A 20826-nucleotide genomic window follows, 5' to 3' on the forward strand; every position below is an offset into this window, starting at 1 on the left:
GAGGAAAAACTCCCTTTTAAAAGGAAGAAACCTCCGTCAGGTCCAGGCTCAGGGAGGGGCAGGCATCTGCTACAACAGATTGGGGGGGGTGATAATGGTAGCATCTGAAAGGATACAACCTTCATCTAGGGAGCAAATTAATTTAGAATTGAAAATGTAAGCGTTAATGAAATATGCAGTTATAATTAACCTCCTAGGACCTGGCGTCCACATATGTGGACATCACATTTTGGGTTATTTAGACCAAAATACTAAATTTTGCTCTACAAGGGCCTGATATCCACTTACGAGGACATTATACGGCTACTGTTCTATCGAAATTTTAAACGAATATCCTCACATGTGGCTCTCAATCAGGTAAAAAAAAAATCAGGTAATTCTTTATTTTTATATTCATCGGGTCCCAATATGCCCAAATATCAAGAGAAATTAAAAATGCATGCTGTGGAAGAGTTCGGGTCTTAGGAGGTTAATCTGAGATCTTGCTGTGCTGTAATGATGAGTTCGTGATACTGGTAAGTCCATTGACTGACCCAGTCGCCCCTTTTCCAGCCAGCTTTTCTCCCTATGTGTGTTTCTCCCGCTGTGAGTTATGTTCACACATTTTTATATTTATATTTCAGTTCTCTTCCTACCACACACACACACACACACACACACACACACACACACACACACTGCTGCTTTGAAAGCCACTTTGCTGCCAGTAGACCTGTCCATGTTTGTCACAGGTCAACAAGACCTTCTTCATGTGAATGCATTTGTGGATAGATTGGGAGACCCTGGGTGGACATCTTCATGTGTCAGTGTTAGAGTAAGTTAATTGAAAAACTATCCTTCATATGGACAAACAATTGTGTCCAAAAGTTGTTTGTTTTTGTTTGTTTGTTTCTTTTTTACTATAACGGCAGCTATTATAATCTGAGCTAAACATTAGTATCTTTAATAAACAAATATATGATTAGAATGTATATTTGTCTAGATTCCAACTTTCAGCTGGTTCCCTTTTGTGTTCAGCTGTTGACCACCACAACACTAGCTCAGGATTACTATTTTTTCTTGCTGTGCACACTAACATAGCAGGCTTAACCCAGCCTTGTATTCAGCTGTACCTAATCCCAGTGTTGGTGTTGTACCAGAATCATCATAGTCAATGTCGGTCCAGGTTAGAAGTGACCAATCACATTGTTATGATGTCATAGTTTTACGACATGGAAAAATCTGCTGATGTTCACTCAAGAAAACATCCTGAAAAGGGGGCAGTTAAGTGTCAGGGTTAGGCTTCGGGATGTGCTCAGGTTATAATTAGGGTTGTCTTTATGGTTATGAGGTGAGGGTTAAGGTTTGGTGTGTGGTGTTTACACAAAACAAAATGGTTACATCACGACTATGCAAATGATCACTTGCAATGTTGAACAATAGTTTTGATGATCCAGGAACAGCACCAACACATCGCATCAGATCGTGCCTGTATTCACCCCATTCCCAGTCTTTATGCTAAGCTAAGCTAATGTTTGTTCTAGTTTGCTTTTTGGCAACACATGAGGCTGGTATCAGTCATAAGCATATACGCATGAACTATCAGACTATGCTACTGAAGCATCTCCCTGTGCATCAGGCAAAGCCTTTTAATGGAGATGCCAATGTGGGAACAATCTTCCTGTCAGTTGCCAATTAAAACAACAAAACGTCCCAGCAGACTGAAAAGCCCTCTGACGGATGAATGAGTGTTATATCATTATGTTGAGAGTAAATAGCTGTGTTCCACTGGAAATGAATGCACTGAGATCATACAACACATAATTAAATATTGAGATCTTAATAATAAACTGCATGTTTAAAATCTCAGCAAACACCTTTATTTCACACAATCCACTCAATGCAGCTACATGAGGAACATAAACTATTATTCCGAGAGCTAAACAAGAACACGTGTGTTTTAGTAGCAGATTTTCTTTTCAGAGACTAAACTGAGTCACAGTCAGTGAGAGTACGGTCCATTAGGTTTGTTTTTGTTTTTTTTAAGATATTTAAGTGTGAATATTGTGTTGTTTCCTATATTTTAAAATCAGATTTGTAAAAAACGAAAAAGACCTCGTCTGCGGCTCTCCTGTAAAACCTGTGAAATTCAGACACACTCTGGTGCACAAGCGCTTCACACGTTCAAAGCGGAAACCCCAAGCTCAACAGAGAAAACCTCATCCCTGTTCACAGTGCCGCAGCTTGTCATTTTTGAAGTCCCAGTGCTGGGTATCAGCCTCTGTGGCTCCCGCTTGAAAAAAGACAGGCTGACAGAGAAGCTAAGTCTTCATGGACGCTCTGATCTCAGCCGCCCTCTGAGCAGCCATGGACTTTCTCCGCTGTATGGCTGAAGCCGTGGCCTCTGTAATGCCATGGTAGCTGTCCGTCTCCTGGGAGTCCTCGCTGTTCTGCGACTTGGTGCTGTCCTGCGAGTCTGGCTTCTGCCTGAGCGCCCGGCTCTGCTCCTCCTTCAGCTCAACATAGGAGCGGGAGAAGGTGTGAAAGATGGATGTGACAGGAAAGGCCATGAGGAGGATACCGCTCAGGATGCTGCTAAGCGCCACCACCTGACCAGGGATGCTTCTGGGCACCATGTCCCCGTAACCGACTGTAGTCATGGAGATGACCGCCCACCAGTAGCTACCAGGGATGCTGGTGAATTCCTGCTTTGCGCCCATTTCGCTCTCAGCTAGGAAAACGAGTGGTGAGAAAAGAGCCATGGCCACGCACAGGAACAACAGCAACAGGCCAAACTCACGTGTGCACCTCCTCACTGTTAGGCCGAGGGTCTGCAAGCCTAAGGAGTGGCGGGCCAACCTCATGACGTAAAAGATCCGTAGTGCGCGGAGAACTCGGAGAACTAACCCCACCTTCTCCAGGTAGTTGTTCCCTGAGCCTGCAGGTTTCCCACCCACCGACAGAGAGTCCACGATGAGGGTGATGTAGTAGGGAAGAATGGCTACCACATCGATGACGTTTAGAGGCGTACGCAGGAACATACACTTGCTCTGAGTCTGAATGAAGCGCAGCAGGAACTCCAGGGAGAACCAGGCGACGCACACTGTCTCCAGAACAAAGATGTTATAGCATCTCTGGGAGCACTCACCCTGCAGAGGAAGGGAAAACAACAACAACACAAAGACAAGTGTTACAACCTTCAGCGAGAGAAACAAATCCAAAAGTGTTTTAGATGAAGGTGAGGTTAGGACACAGCATGGAGCCAGTCATTAAGAAGGTATTTTAAGGCTTCTTATTTCATCTGCAGGGTTTGTTATTGACAGCCGAGGTTGCCACTTAAGCTCTGACAACAAAAATGTGTCTGTTCTCTCACAGAACAAAACACAGCAGAGAAGGTGCTGAAAGATTCATGAAGCTTATAAGTACACGCTTTGATTATCTGATTTAGGCAACCTCACTGAGTCACGCATCAAACCGCGCTAAACAAAAGGCTTTAAGAGGTGTACAATGTGAAGATAGTGTTAACGTGAAGAGTCCCCGACAAATGAGGCTATGCTGGATTTTTAAGATGAAACACCTCTTTTCATAATAATCTACTGTAAAATCATCTATTTTTCCAAGCCTGATGAAATAGAGTTCATGAATATTTAAAAATATAATTATAAGAGATGACTTTATTTGATTAAGTCAAAATTACCCCTGGAGCAAACTGAAAACATAAAGTGTGTGAGTATACTTTACATTTTTCTGACATGACTCAGTGTGATTAATGGCCGAGAAATATTCTTTGCTTTGCAGTTTCTGTGGTTTTACATTCAAATATGAGGAGATACAAAACAGAGACAAGATACAGCAAACATATGGCAACTTCAGCAGCCCATTAGAGCCACCATCTACAAGCACTGGGGTGTTGACTTTGTGTCGGAATGTGCACAAGGGTGAATATGTAAGCCTTTGCATTTGCCTTCGCATTTGCTCAGTCAGCCTCATGCATTTTTAAGAGTATAAACTCTGCTTTGCAAATAGCAGGGTTTTTTGCCCTTGAGACATCAAACTCACTAAGCCCATTAAGGACCATGTAAATGACTGATAGGCAAAGCTGGAGTTGCAATTTTTCACCCAGTAACAACAGCAGCAGAAGCAATAACCCACTAAAGTAAAAGTGAGGTCACATATTAAATGAGAGTAAACAGCAATCATGCTGAATATTAGGATTTCTAAAAGAATGTAACATGAAAACTAAGCAGTTTATTCAGTCTTGCTGAACAGGAAACATGTCATGGAAGAGTCCAGTCTGAATGCAACTGAATGCAAAATTGTAGCTTGACATCAAACTTACCCACATACATATTTCACTAGACATGGAGTCTTTACTGTACATCACTCAGCTAGCAAGAAATCTGCAGGCTAACAGCCAGAACTCCACACTGCAGGCAGTAATAAGTGGCTTTACAGCTAACCATCACCTTCCTCTTTAGGCATGAAGTACACAGTTACAAGGAATGGAGTTGGGGGGGTGCCATAAACCACCCTGAGTGCTCAGGAAGAGTAGAAAAGTGCTAAGAACCAGTCCATTTGTCATCAGTTTAACTGAATCTTAAAACTAAGAATGAATTAAATTCAATTGTATTTATACAGCGCCAAATCACAACAACAGTCACCTCAAGCCGCTTTATATTGTAATATAATATAATACATCAGAGAAAAACCCAACAATCATATGAGCCTCCCTTGAGCAAGCACTTTGGAGAGAGTGCGAAAGAAAATCTCTCCTTTAACAGAAAGACACCTCCAGCAGAACCAGGTCGGGGTGATGAAATGATGGGATGCTTGAAACTGACTAATCCTTGAAACATTTTTAATATACAGCCATGTTTGCTAGTCATGGCTGAGGCAGTGGGTTTCTGAAACAACAATCTGTTCTTATTTCCTAGTTGTCATATACTGATGTGATGACAGCGTGTTTCATATGCAGGAACTACACTCTAATACATACAGTACACCTTTACTCTTTTTCAGTGTGCAGGATATGTGCATATTTACTGCTTTTATACTGGAGAACAACACTGACAACACTGCTCCAGATTGTTTTCATGGTTTTCAATGATTCAGTTAATCCAATGACTGCAGTGCAGTGTTAGCCAAGCGCAAATGAAAGCAGTGAACAAAATGAATGAATTATTCATCATTATTGTGTGTGTGTGTGTGTGTGTGTGTGTGTGTGTGTGTGTGTGTGTGTGTGTGTGTGTGTGTGTGTGTGTTGCATCTAAAACTAACAACAATTGAACAATTGTTAGTGTCACAATTATAAGTTTGTCATAGTACAAATAGGAGGCACAAACATCACACAGACTTTCTCTCTGGCTCAGATAATCGCTTTTTGTTTAACTTTTCTGTGATACTGAAATCATAATTTTTTTAAAATTAGTTCTGAGGATGACAATGTTACAATTTGTAATATTTTTCCTAACACCACAAATGTGAATCTTGATTGAAACTTTAAACCTCTTGATGTCAGGAGGTCACTAATCATTACAATCTATCCTCTTTCATCAAAGCTCATGACAATTCAATCAAGAGCTGTTTATCATCAAAGCAAAAATATAAATTTCCAGGCGGCACAAGAGCAAAAATACCATCAAGGGCAAGCTGGAGTTCGAGGACATAGAAGCATGTGGACAGGAACAACTAAGCCTTTCTGAGCTCTATCAGTCTTTCCAGTTTGGACTGACAGGCCAAGATTCCCACTTCGTGTAGTTACCTCTTGGGTGGAATGTAGTGCAGAGACTAACATATGCTTTGGGTGCAAGTCCCAAGGTGGTATTAGGAAAATTATAAAATTTGTAATGTAACTTTTTGTTCTGGAAGCAAACTTATAAGAAGTCAGAGACAGCATTCCATACATTTCAAAAGTGGATATGAGTCCCATCACAAGATAATCTCCATAAAACAGTTGACAGTAGATAAAAAGGTTAGGCTTCACACTCCAATTGAGAAATATGAAATAACACAATAACTGTTAGATTAAAAGAATACCATCAGATTCATTTTTGGGAGAATTATCAGCCAATTTCGACCGCTTTGTTCTCTCTTTTAAGGAAGATTTGGACAGCTTGCAGAAACTATAATACTGTGCTAAATATAACTGTATTCTCTGAAAAAATAAGTACATACCCATTTACAGTTTTTGTGCTATATATTTGGAAAAAGCAATCATTCGATCCCCTTTGGTGTACTACCTACAGCTATGTGAGTTGTGTCAGTAAAGTTAGCTTTTTCAAATATTAAATAAAAATAGAAATCTGTAAGTGTGTGTGCCTAAAACTCTCCCTCTGTCGTGAATCCATCTTTTAGTCCTCATGCTCCCGTGGCAAACCATCACATGGCAATTTTGAAGCTTCATGTGTTATTGCAGCACGGCCATTCAAATTTGAGCTAAAATCCACCCTCTAACCACATGCTGTCATTTCACATCCAAAGTAATGAGTCTGAAGCCAAAACAAATAAGTGTGCTACTATCCAAATCCTTAAGGAACACGCTCATTTTCACATGGCAACCAGCATGCTTCGCACTTCCTTTGTTTTTCTGCTCTTCCGTGTCCACAGGGGAATCTGTCTGTTTGTGACACATTTGCAATCGATGATGCCATCCCTTCATTTGAATCTGACCAGTGTATATGTATTGTTCTCTGTCAGAGGCTTTCTGGCTGAGTGCATTCTCCACTCCCTTCTGCTCCTTCTCCACTCTGAAAAGCCTCTGATGTACATAGATGTACCGCTGAGGATCAAATTAAAAGCATGCAATTATTCATCTCAGCAGTCAGGGGACTCTGACCCCGTCACAGCTGAAGACAAGCATGTAAACCAAACAATGCAGGAAGCAACGGCTAACCTTTGATACGCACAGTAAGTTGGAGTGGGCTCCGTATAACAAACAGGCACACTTCAAGTACTGAGCTGCTCCTGTCTTTGGCACGCCCAAGATTTTAATGGATCTATTTACTATTCTCATTTGTTCACTTCACTGGGCTTTACCATGTGCAGCGAGTGTCTGTGTGTGTAATTGCCACCCAGATAAACTCCGGTCTTTTCTTCCGCACAGCAATTTACCTGTTCACAAAGGAATTTCAGACAAGTTGGGGAATTTAAGAGAATGCCTTTCATAGATGAATTCTGTCTTTTTAAATCATCTTCATGTCAAATCAGCAAATCAAAACAAATCGTTCCAACACCTGGAGTCAGGTTGTGGCATTGTCTCAGCAACACCTGGCACTACCTGGCCAGGTATGATCATTTTTCCAGCATGTTTGGGCCCTAATTAAAAGATCTCTCACCACTTGGAAGATTTCAAGAGCCATGGGGATCTGATGCCTGAGTAACCTCAATCAGCTCCTTCCAACATGAAGGAGCAGCAGCTATTGAGATTCCTCAGGACACGTCTTGCACACACTACTTGAGATCTGTCGGCCACATTGGACATGGTATAACCACCTGGTGCCAGTGGTTGCAGACGGTCGATGCCCTGTCACTTGGTGAAAATCATTTGCAAAGAATGGTGGGTTCACCACCGAAACCTTGTCTGATTGTGACCTACACCCGTTTTCACACATTGGCTCGTGTGATTAAGTAGAGGTAGGGGGTCCATGTCCCTCTTGTGGGACACTCTGATAGGGCTTAAATCAGGGGTGTCGGACTCCAGGCCTTGAAGGCCGGTGTCCTGCAGGTTTTAGATCTCACCCTGGGTCAACACACCTGAATAAAATGATTAGCTCATTACCAGGCCTCTGCAGAACTTCAAGACATGTTGAGGAGGTCATTTAGCCATTTAAATCAGCTGTGTTGAATCAAGGACACATCTAAAACCTGCAGGACACCGGCCCTCGAGGCCTGGAGTTTGACACGTGGCTTAAATCTATTAAATCTTAAATCTCCAACATTTGACCTTAGAACTGAAGAAACGTCTTGGACAAGAGGTGAAACGTCTTCAAGCTACTTAAAGAAGTCCAGATGCTTTTCTTTCTAAGCTCATTTGCAAAGAATGCGCTACACCAAAATTGATGATTTGGTTGTTGGCAGATTCCCACATCTTCCTGTAGTTGCTCAAGTTTGTCTGCAAGACAGCAAGTTCCACCTCAACACACAACATTTGAGATTAGGTCAGCTTTTTCAAGGAGCAGTTTTTACATTACAAAATGCCAGCATGACTGGAAAACAGCATTGTAATTATTTGCCTGGTAAGATGGTTATGGCTTTATTACCAGTCAGTGGTTCTGGCTTGCAAACCTTTGTTGTTGATCACCAGCTGAATTAAACTCATTATATGTTATTGAAACACCTGATCACAGGACCAAATCTTAAATATGCCCTGTAAATATGTGAAAACATTATCAGTCCAATGGTGTAAATGCACTTCCATGCTTCCTGCTACCATGGTTGCAGTGACAGCACTCTCCTGGAAAACTCAGAAACAAGCTGAGATACAAGAGGAGAGAGACTGTCACCAACAATTTCAATGACTTACCTGTAAAAGCATATTAAGACAAAGTTGCATCTGCCTTTGCACAAAAACTCCTAACTCAGTCTAGATTTACTGAAATGTTGTGCAGCCACAGCTTTTCTGAATGGCCAAAAAGCAATAAGGAGTGAAAATCCAACCATCACTGAGAGGAATGCCTATGGGGGCAAACTAGCACGACAATCAAAGAACCAGGTTTTAAAAATTACAAAAAAGAATGGAGGGACACTTGTACAATGGCAACATTTAGCCACTGTGAAAGGTTTGACATGCAGCTTTATTTTTCTCCTTTCTTCTTCTGTTATGTGCCCACTGTTGGTGCAAAGTGTCCACTACGGCGTCTGAAAGCAATGGCAACTCTCACAGAGATGTACACAATAACTGTTACACAAATCACAAACACTAACACAGAGGAGCTGTCGTGTGGAAAACACTGAGCACAGAGCATGCTGACAGTTGCCTTGTGCTGCAGCGTCTTTGCCTCAATCTTGTTGGTCTTTTGCTGCACTCTGTGGCCAGTGAGTAGATTGAATTGTTCAGAAGTGCTCTACTGCGTCATTATCCCCCATCACCCACCGCATCATCGACAAGGAGCAGCAATAAGACCATCTCACACAGCCATACAAGAGAGATAAATCTCTCTTGTATGGCTGTGCTCTGTCAGAAGTGTCTTTGAACTGCAAGGTTTGGTTCTATTGAAAAAAAAAGAGCTTCAAGGATAAGAACAAACAGTTTGGTCTGGAAATAGTGCACAGCTGTTTCCCTGCAAATATTAGTGGAAAGAGTCTGGGGCTGTCTAACACACTGTAGATACGAAACAGGGAGTGGAAATTCAAGGAAGTCAGAGCTTATTTTAATCTTGTCTATCCCATCACAGGTTTAGAGTCTGACTTGGGCTAACAAAAAATAAATAAAACACTAAATTTATGAAAACTCATTGCATTGATGTGTAGTTTTAAGGTTAGATATATTTAATGCTACAGTTGCACTAGGAAAAATAATGATTGGAGACTGCTGTGCCAAAGTTATTGCAACCATGTGAAAAAATGAAGAAACTGTTTTAAAGACAGGGACAAGGCTGCAGTGAGTGGCACTGTCAGTTACCACGTTCAGAGTGACTTTGGTGTATCAAGATGATGATCAGCTTGCAACTGAATGAGTCCAGTTTACAACTACATGCAATCTGTCTGTGATAATACAGTTATTAACTGTCATAAATCAATGAAAATCACAAATCTGTTTCTGTCTGATAAAGATGACGAAGTTCACATTGACTACTTACATTCAGAGCCTTGCTTTTATACAGGAATAAAATCAGAATACAACCAGTTGCCAACCAGTTGATTCGAGTTCCCTAATGCAAAAACACTGTGCTCGTCTTCACAGACTTGTTCAGATTGATTGCAACTCTTTGCCTATGCTTATAAATTAGACTGAAATCAGTTGTAAACCTTGATCAGTCTGCCTGAGAGTGATCCAGTCAGTCAGAGAGCGAGTAAACTGTCTGGCTGTCTACCACCAGACAACCTGTGTAATCACAGTCAAAAGTGGTCACCCAGAGGTTAATGGTCTTGAATGCTCAGTGTCTGGGGGACCGGTTGGTCACCACAGCTGTTTGCAATCTGTGAAAAAATTAAAAGGCAATCACCAGTTTTATTTTAGGAGGTTTCCGTCCTATTTATACTCCATCAGCTACAAAGCTATCCCTTTGTAGCTGATGGTTGATTGCTATAATGGATTTTGTGTCAGTTGCCCTCTAGTGTAAGGGTGTCAGACTCAAGTGGAGCTTAATTGGGCCAGATTATGTAAAACCACTGCGTAAAACAACATGCCTCCAAAAGGTTTCCTTTCTTTAGGTTCAAGAAAATGCAAAAAAGCTGCAAATAAAAGTCCAAGTGAAAGGCTCAATTAACCCTACTCCCTTACAAATCTGACACCACAGAAGCTATGATTTCTTGATTATTATTTTTCAAATTTAATGAGTGATGATTTGCAAAGAGACAATCAACCACCGGAGTCATTTAAAGAAAACCTGCAATTTCAAAACAATATGCCCCAGTTTTACTACTCTGTCTACTTCTACAAGTTACACCTCACAGTTTGGTGGTGCTTGGTGCCACTGCTCCAGTGCACCTCAGTGGTATATTTGATTCCCACTGGTAGTTGCTGCCATTGCTTGATTTAGCTGAGGTAACTGAGAACACTTAGCGCCTCTCTTGTCTTCAACTACTGAATTTCATTCACAATCCACAGCCTCTGTCAACCATACAGCTGTTAGTCTTTTACTATATGTTTTTAATTTAAAGTGACACATTTGCACCAAACTGAAAGAATCGCTGGAACTGAGGAGAATGAGGTGATCCTCGAGGTCCAAGAATAATATAATTCATTTTCATTTAGAGTTTTTAGGTTATGCCTCCATCAAGGTAAAGCTGACATGTGATCATGTCAGTAACACAAAAACTACTGAACCAAAGTTCATCAACCTGAACTTGCTGAAACTTCATTTAAGAACTGGTCCAACAGTTAATAGGTCATTGGACACGGTGGAGAATGTGATACCCAATTGCCCTTAGTAGTAGAGCCTTCGGTTTTCAGGCCCCTCTTCTGTGGAACCAGCTTCCAGTTTGGATTCGGGACACAGACACTATCTCTACTTTTAAGATTAGGCTTAAAACTTTCCTTTTTGCTAAAGCATATAGTTATGGCTGGATCAAGTGACCCTGAATCCTTTCTTAGTTATGCTGCAATAGGCGTAGGCTGCTGGGGGATTCCTATGATGCACCGAGTATTTCTTCTACAGTCACCTTTCTCACTCATTATGTGTTAATAGACCTCTCTGCATTGAATCACACTTGTTATTAATCTCTGTCTCTCTTCCACATCATGTCTTTTGTCATGTCTTCCTTCTCTCACCCCAACCAGTCGCAGCAGATGGCCCCGCCCCTCCCTGAGCCTGGTTCTGCTGGAGGTTTCTTCCTGTTAAAAGGGAGTTTTTCCTTCCCACTGTCACCAAAGTGTTTGCTCATAGGGGGTCATATCATTGTTGGGTTTTTCTCTGTATGTATTATTGTAGGGTCTACCTTACAATATAAAGTGCCTTGAGGCAACTGTTGTTGTGATTTGGTGCTGTATAAACACAACTGAATTGAATACTTTGGAACCTAGTATAGCTAAAAAACTAGCATTTACATTCACTGATGGAAGTTTAACAGTGGTCTCCTTTCTGGAGTTTCCATGTAAGCATTAATCATTATTGTCAGTTTTCATCAACCAGCTTTTTTTTGTCTGGCAATAACAAAGACGATAACTAAATAAAAACTAAAGGTCAAAAACTATGATAGACAGTGACACTGACACTGACTGACACTTTTGTCACAAACAAAAATATTCTGGAGAGACCTGATTCAATCAGAACTGAGTTGGGACGAATTTCGGAGTAATCAAGTCAGAAGTAATCTCCTTTGTGCCTGTGACATACGGACACATTTAGCATTTGATGTCAATAAAGATATGATGCTTTGTAAAACATGCGGAGCAACTCTCACGAGTAAAATCACAACAGATTTTTCCACCTTACATTTTAGTTAACTTAGTCACAGTTGGTTTACTCTGCTATAATCTTCTGATCTTCTGACTACGACTAAAACTAAATTTAAAAAAGTTTGTGAGCTGGGTACAGATTAGGTGAACTGGAAACTAAACAGCCCATGGCAGTGAATGCATTCATACAACTATTTTTAACTGTGGAAAAACAACAACCTGCCCCCACACGCCCTCACTTAATGAAGTATTTAATAACCATTAGTGCTGATTTAACCTGTTTCATTTCACCAGTAACTCCAGGCTTCATGGTTGTCACCTTTAATACGAAACACTGTCACTCAAGTTTTTTTGTTGTTTTGTTTTTTTTAATACTCATCTGGATTTGTCTCCTGAAAGCTTCAAACAGCAATCTGTGAAACTGAAAGCTGGTTTTGAGATTACTGTAAGTAACCAGGATGCTTGAGAAAGTGGATACAGAAAGTGCTCACTGATACAAAGAAACCAGGCAGAGCAGAGAGAAGTATTTTACACAAATGGTTACAAATAGACCAATATTCCAATGGTGACCTTCTGCGTGTGTCATAATTTATCATAATAACCAAACACTAATACCTTATCAATCACATGCCTTCTCCTCATAAACCAGGCAGTTATAGCTTATGGTTTAGCTAATTTCCCCGGTTCTTCTGTGTTTGTGTATAATTACTGAGTTGAATCTTAATTAGGAGGTAAATTATTCAGCTCAAACCAAGAGTCAGTAATGGTATAATCATGATGACTTTGCCAGGAACTTAAATAACAATAATAATCATATTCACTGATTCTGCCTGGGAGAAAATCTCTAACCCACCATCGCTGCTGAGCTTGATCAAATTTATTGAATCATCTGAAATACATTTCTTTTTCAATAATGTGAAAACACTGCTGTAACTCACGCACGCGCCACACTGACCCAAGCAGTTTTGTACCTCATCGGTTCACATTTATTACACTCGGCTGTTTGGGGATGGAAGGAGAAAAGTTTTGTGTTTGCTGCGCAGAAGTATTTTAATCATGTTGATTTGTGGCTTGTGCGGTCTGAGAGCCACATAAATTTACTCGTACGTACTTTTTCTCTTTGAAAAAGCCATTAATCAATATTTACGCACTAGTGTTACCAGCAGTCGCACTGCTCCTAGTGTGTATTTGCACTTTATGACACATGAATGTATTTTTCCACCTCTACATCCACTTTAACTTGTAACAATAAGAAGGCTGTGTCTTTACACTGTTATTTATATCCTGTTCTCTGCTGTGACAAGCCATATTCCCCATGGGGGCCATTATGGTTTCATCTGCTCTAATCTTACCTCAAGTAGCAGCGATATTGATGGCTGTTGCCTAACAAGTGTATGCCCTCACTCTAACTTCTATGGTCAAATGTACCTCTATTACTCATGAACAGGAAATTGTGAAAACAAAGATAGCTCGGTGAAATAAGTAAACGTGACCGGGTAAACGGGTTTCTTTATATCTAGAAGCAGGTACGGAGGATTTTCACTTTTCGCTAACAGCACTTTTTCAACCCATCACAGATCTGGTTCATTTGCATTAACATTTATGAGCAGGGCTAATGCACTTCAATTGGGCTGAAAATGATTGCCTTAAAGAAAAACATTTCTGTCTGACTGACATTGCATTCAGCAGCACATTTAGACGAGTTGAAAGCTTGTCGTCTGGCACTGAAAATCCTTTCCATGTTGTATTAGATTTTTCTTTAGGTTTTGGAACAATTGTACCCTCATATCCCCTGAGAGTTATCACTGAATAAGTCAATATTCCTCATCTTTTCCACACAGTAGAGTTCTTCTTTTGTGGTCACACTGGGAAAATATATTTTCAACATACTTGGATTCACTGGTGACCATTTATGTTGCTGGCAGATAAGACTCCTCTGGCTGGAAATGTTTGCTAATGCAAATGCCTCTTGCTAAAGCCAGTGATGTTCCTTCTTTATGTGCGGAGAAGTTGTTCAGCTGGGTGTGCTTGCAGCTCCACAGGGAGAGGAAATTACAGCCAGCACAGCTGGAGCTTTTCTGTTACATTTAGCAACCAAAAGGTAAAACAAGTGCATTGCTTATCCTCCTTTCCTTTCAGTTTTTTTTTTGTTTTCAATTAATTCTGAATCCAAATGATTGTATTCCAGCTGGGTAACTATATGGGGCAGGTACCTGTGGAAATAATGGCTTTAATTTCCATAGCTGTTATTTTGATGTTTGGAACTTAGGAGTGTCCTGATTTGTAAATGAATCTTTCTGAAAGACAAACAATTGGCACTGAAATCAGTCATGATAAAATAAATAAACAAATAAAAATTAATTCTAAGGTTTTATATATGAAGGCAATAAAAAGTAGTATTTATCAGATATTAAAATGAGGTAAATACAACCTCAGATGAAGAGCAACATAGCACATTAACAAAACTTGAGCCTAAATGCAGAAGCAGTATATGAAAAACTCAGTACAGCCCATGATTCACCAGCTTGTAGAGCCAGATTCAGAAGCAATAACTTAAAGTAACTGCTTTCTGTATGACTCGTTCAGCTGCTCATGTCATTGTGGAAGAATTTTGTCCCACTCTACAACATTTCTTCAGTTCATTGAGGCTTTCAGGCATTTGTTTATGGATAGCTCTCCAACCACAGTAATCAGTCATTTGGAGTGTGACTGGCCATTGTAATACCTTGATTCTTTTCTTTTCCTACCATTCTGTTGTGGTGTATTTGCTGGTGTGTTTAAGATTACTGTTCAGTTGCATGACCCAATTTCAGCAAAGCTTTGGCTGTTGGACACGTGGGCTCACATCTGGCTCTAGAAACTTTATGTATACAGTTCAGTCATTGTGCCCATGTCCTGTGGCCGATCACCCATCCACTACCATGTTTGACAGCTTATATGATGTGTTTAGTTTTCAACAAATGATGCCAAATATCTTAATTTTTTATCTTCAAGGACATTATTTTAGAAATCTTGTGGTTTGTTCAGATGCAACTTTCCAAACCTAGCCTGTGTTTCCATGTTCTTTTTAAAGAAAAGAGGTTGTCTCAGGACAACCCTTCCAAACAAGCCATCTTGTTCAGTCTTTTTATAATTGTACTTTTAACATTAACATTTTACACTGAAACCTGCAGAATCTGAGATGTCGCTCTCAGGACTTTTGCAGCTTCTCTGAGTTTTGCACAGTCAGACTTTGGGGTTTGCTAGGATGTGCACTTCAGGTAAGACTGGCAACTGTCTTGTTGACTATCTTCTTATGACTAACTCTTCTTACTGCAGAGTGATGGACTTCAAATTGTTTGGAAACAGCTTTATAACCCTTCCAAGATAATAGAACCAATGCTGTTATCATTCCTCATTGGCAAAACTAAATGCTCCAAACCAGCAAACTGCCAAAATCCAAGTGGAGGAGTTTAAGTATCTCAGGGTCTTGTTCTTGAGTGAGGGGAGCGGAAGATCAACAGACAGATTGATGCTGCAGCTGCGGTGATGCAGACGCTGTATTTGGGTAGTGACTGAAAGAACAAGATTGTTGATATAAGTGGCGGAAATTAGCTTTGAAATGAGGGTGGCCTCTCCCTTCAAGATAGGGTGAGGAGTTTGGCCGTTCGGAAGGGGCTCAAAGTACTATTCCACTTCAAAAGGAGCCAGTTGAGGTGGTTCAGGTATCTGACAAGGATGCCTTCTGGGTGACTTCTGGTTGAGATGGTCCAGGCATGTCCCACTGGGAGGAGGCCCTGGGGCAGGCCCAGGACACGCTGGAGGAGTTATATTTCTTGGCTAGTCTGGGAATGCTTTGGCATTCCCAGACTAGCTGTAGGACCCAACTCTGGATAATGGACGAAACTGGAAAGGTGGATATATTTCCATATAAACACAATAGTGCTCATCATGACTCCTAACATTACACTTGGAAACTGATTGTAGAGAAGGTCTGCTAAAGTTCTTGCATAAAACATGAACAATATTCCCACTGTTGTAAAGTCAAAGAGAATCACAATTCAACTAGAATTATTCACCAAAACTCAGAGTGAGCAGCAAATCATCACCACTGAGAAAAATGATGAAGCGGATCATCACCACCAATCATCAGCACACACTAAGACAAAATTACTGGCTTTCCTAAAGCTTTTGCGCACATCTTTCTTCCATGCGATCATAGTCTGAGCTCTTGCTCCCCTGTTCCCCTGTGAGGATATATGACTGTGGCAGGGCTATACTTTAAAGTGGCTGGCATTTACATCACAGTGGAGTGTATGGGCCAGTGAGGCATTGGGCAGAGTCACTGAAAGGTTAGACCAACACCCGGGGCTCTCTGTAGTGATGAATGGGACAAGAGGACAGTTTTCAAAGATGCTTATGTGAACAGAGTAAGCGATTCTGAGGGAAGAAATCGACAAAACACTTGAGATGTTTAATCCCCTATTCATGCAGCGAGTGCGGATGAGAGTCAGTAAATTTAAAATGCAATATAGCTTCTTTTTTTTTCTTTTTGCTTGTGTGAGAGAAAAAAAGGTGAGAGCCACTGAATGCTTCTCTAAGAGCCACATTAGATTAGACAGACAGGCTAAGTGCTTTCCATCTAAGACGACGCCTTAAAAACTTCCGGTTTCAGCCAAACTGTTTCCTCCAGCTAAAGAGATTGAGTGCATTGTGGCTTCCTGGGCTTAGGTTGCAACGCTCCCTTGGTTAACAGTGAAATGTCATTTAATTTACTGGCAAACTAGAACTGCATTTGAATATGTGTGCCAGCTGCTGCTCCTCTCTGTCCATCTAACAAGTACTTGGTATGAGCAGGCTTTTCCTCTCTCAGGTCCCGTGTTTGTTTGTTTGTTTGTTTGTTTGTTTGTTTGTTTGTTTGTTTGTTTGTTTGTTTGTTTGTATGTATTTGGGAATACCTTCGTGTGTCACACTGTCATCTTTGAGATTTTTCTAAGATTCATCTACAGAAATGAAAACAAATGATGTCTTTGTGTCAGGCTGGTAGTAACAAAGTGCCTAAAGATACAGTTTTAAACTGGATCTCTGTTAATGTAGATACAACATTACTGCTTGAAACCACTTTTAAAAAATTACAGGTCTGACTCCTTGGAAGTAAACTATAAAGAAATGAGGGGTAGTATGAGATTTGAATAGTACGGTAGTTTAAGTACAGTAAATACAGCATTCGGGCACCTCCCCACACACGTCAGAAGCAGAGAGAGCGCCAAGAAGATCCAACACATAACAGAGCTGTCATCAGAGTCAACAGATGTGAGACTAATGAAGTCAGATACAACACTAAATGAAGAGTGAGGTGTCAGTGTGATGGAAAGCGATATGAAGAAGTGCAGCAACTGTGGGAAGGCTAAAGTAGCTTAAATATCCCTATGTCAGATTTGCCAGTTGCCAGCTGAGCTGATCAAATAAATGATCATGTTGATTTATGTAATTGTTTCCTGACACTTCTTCCACTCTTAGCGTGTTGTCAAACCCTGGAGCAAGCCCACTTTATTCCAAGTTAGCAAGTGTCCAGTGACACAGTGCAGCATTTAAAAGCAAAACAGCTGACTAACAGTTTGTATCTAGTTTTGACCTTTAAATCCAATCCTATAATAACTCTCTTTACTGAATGTACATTACAACCTTGCTGAATCAAAATCAGTTTGTCCGTGTTGTGTTTAGAGCATGCCTTTGACCCGTGTGGCCACAGTATCACTTTTAAATGAAAAGTGTACATTTCACTTACATCAGTAAAATTCTATTCAAGGAGCAGCGCTGATCAAACGATACATTGTGGCATCATATACCAGCCAACAAGTTATTCCAAGTTTAGCTTTATAAAGCAGAGTATCAATTATATTGCCAACACTGGGGCCACATCATAAGCATCATAAACATTCTATCTAATAATTTTGCAATATATTATTACAATCTTGAATTGGGTAGCCTGTCTATTTAAGGAAGCCATTTCATTTCATTAGTGTAATTTGTACAGAACATTTGTTGAGATCTAAATGGCAGGCTATTAAAGCCATTAGGATGCAGTGTAATAGAGAAGGAGGGTTAGTGGGCGGATTCAACTGGAAGATTCTAAGAAAAGTGTTTAGCTGGGTAAATGCTGACATTAGTGCTACGAAGGGGTCGACACATAGAACTGATTCACTTCTGAGCCAAAACATTAAACCCAACAGACTAGCACTGAGTGGATTCCTCTCATGTCACCAGAAACTCTGACCTGTACATAAGAAGGTGTGCTATGCTGCTGAAAATGCCAAGACCAGATACATTGGCTTATTCCTCTGTGGACTGAGGTTGCTCCAGGCCTCAAGGGCCGGTGTCCTGCAGGTGTTAGATGTGACCTTGATCCAACACAGCTGATCTAAATGGATAAATGACCTCCTTAACATGTCTCAACAGTTCTCCAGAGGCCTGGTAATGAACTAATCATTTGATTAAGGTGTGTAGACCCAGGGTGAGATCTAAAACCTGCAGGACACCGGCCCGTGAGGCCTGGAGTTCCCCACCCTGAGGACTGATCAGACCTGGAAATTAGGAATTTTTTTCATCCACTTTTTATTAACCATGATGTTGGTTTGTTTTTATAAGCTCCTAAAAAGCCAAAGTTTTAGAGAGGTGGGTGGCACTGTTGCGAGAAGCTTCAGGGTTTGGGTCCAGCCTGGGACCTTTCAGTGTGGAGTTCTCTCCAAAAATACTGGCTTCCCCCAACAGTCCAAAGACACACAGAGGGTTAGGTTAACTGGTGATTCTAAATTAGCCTAAATGTGAGTGTGAATGGTTGTCTGTCTTTATGTATTAGTACTGCAACCTATCCAGGGTGTAACCTGCTTCCCATTTCATTGAATCTGCAATTAGATTTCACCGCCCACCACAACCCCGAATTAGATAGTTAGAAGAACATGGAGGGATATTCTTCATCTATAATGCACATTTTAAACACTTAGTGCCAGTTTCCATTAATAATAATAATAATAATAATAGAGGAAGAAGAAACACTTCCTCAGACAGCAGGGTACAAAGTGTCCACGACAGTCCGGGCAGAATACAACCAGATGCTAGAGAGTGTCAGCAGAGAAAAGCAACACAAAGTCCTGAAATGCTGTTTTACTTTGGTCCATTTGTTCTGGTGAAGCATTAAACAGCTCAACTGCTCATTAAGATGGTTTGGTGTCACCACATCCCATGTGATAATACTACCCACACAAATGCCAGCACCTGAGCAGAGCAGTGCATTTAATGATGCATGATCAGCGTTAATCGTTTCACCTGTCTGCAGTTCTAATGTTGTGGCTGATCAGTTCTCCAGACCAAACTCTTCTACAAACACTGACGGAGGAACACTGCCAATTACTCCAACAGCATGGTGTACACCACGACTGTTGGGAACATAACAGCTCGATCACACCTATATTTTTTTTATGCACCACTGAGAGAGAAACTTTTCTTCATCTCATTTTTCATTTATGAGCATGTGCACATTGCCCAATTAACATTTCTTACCAGAAGCTGTAAACAAAAATGACTCTTTTATTTTATTCTCTGTCTCTAACTTCTGATACTTAAAAATACATTGGGGGGAGTGGCACACTGTGGTTTGTCTCAGTTTAACATGGTAGGTTTGTCAAGAATGACACAGCTGTCTCATTATACTGTAAAATTCTGGGTTTGGGGGTTGCCTCCTATAGCTGCTTCAAATCAGCTTCCCGGCCCTAATGAACCACCATCAGCAAGACATTCCAGGGAAGCCACGGTTGTTTAATTAGTGCCACAATGACACAATTTTCAGCTGTCCAGTGACATACTGTTTTCTTGATCAGTCCTCTTCTGACTTGGATAATAAAATAATTTGATTTAGAATGACAGATGTCTTCAGTCAGCGTTCACCTTGTTTTCTGTTTCTGGCTGATTTTCCCGTTCAAGCTTACGTACATGCAAACACACCCGGCTGTGTTGATGAAAGTGGATCTTTTAAGAAAAGGAAAACTGCCATATGGCCCCTTTATAATCACACTGAGGTCTTTTGACATCATTCAAGAGGTGAATTAGTGTGACACAAACACTCTCCTCAGCCTGATCTCAAAGTCTCTCACGCAAAGGCGAACATGAAAAGGAACCAGAGGGAGACATCGGCAGCTTTAATATGCTTTTTTGCTCCACTTGTCATTGACTGTGACAACATGTCTAGTTAGCTGTGGGGAAAGAAAAGGCCTGGGGTGGCAGTGCTTTTCTTCCTGCAAGATGAAAGCTAAATGCAGCAACAAGTGAATCCAATCTCCTTGCACTTTTAGACCTAATTAGAGCTCAGAGACTGCAAGTTATGAGCATCATCGCGTTATTTCACAATTTCACAGGTTCAAGCTTTGTATTGTTTTGAGCGTACAGCGTTTCCTCTCAATTTGTAATAATCCTACAGCTTCTCTAGGGTATACTGCCATTAAAGGGCTAGGTGTATGATCTGGGATACACATATGATTGCGAGGTTTCTACCAAACAACTTTATATTTTTTATTCTTGAACTCTACTAGACTATTAGAATCAATAGTTTAAAATAATCCTCATTTATCTGATACTGGGTCTGAAATCAGCTATTGTGAATTATCTCCTCTTAGGCCAACTTTGATGCATGCATTTATAGAAAACAGACTGGAAAATGCAGTATAGATAAATTATATTGTCAAATGTATTTACATGTCTGCCTTCTCACACACATATGGACTTGAGTAAAATCCCGGCCGACCCTTTGCAGCTAT

At 40.7% G+C, this 20826-nt stretch overlaps 1 protein-coding gene across 1 annotated transcript in view; it reads right to left on the bottom strand.

Annotated features, from left to right (window-relative positions):
- Nucleotides 1-1836: 1836 nt before the first annotated feature.
- The window catches only part of kcng2 (potassium voltage-gated channel, subfamily G, member 2), a 40711-nt gene continuing 21721 nt past the window's right edge, over nt 1837-20826 (bottom strand). Inside the window, exon 3 of the mRNA XM_084920184.1 lies at nt 1837-3128. Coding sequence (XP_084776310.1) covers nt 2301-3128 — 828 coding nt within the window. The 3' untranslated portion in view covers nt 1837-2300. The remainder of the gene's footprint in view (nt 3129-20826) is intronic.

The sequence above is a fragment of the Perissodus microlepis genome, chromosome 22 (assembly GCF_051167445.1).
Source record: "Perissodus microlepis isolate ML-2025 ecotype Zambia chromosome 22, ASM5116744v1, whole genome shotgun sequence".
Lineage (NCBI taxonomy): Eukaryota > Metazoa > Chordata > Actinopteri > Cichliformes > Cichlidae > Perissodus > Perissodus microlepis.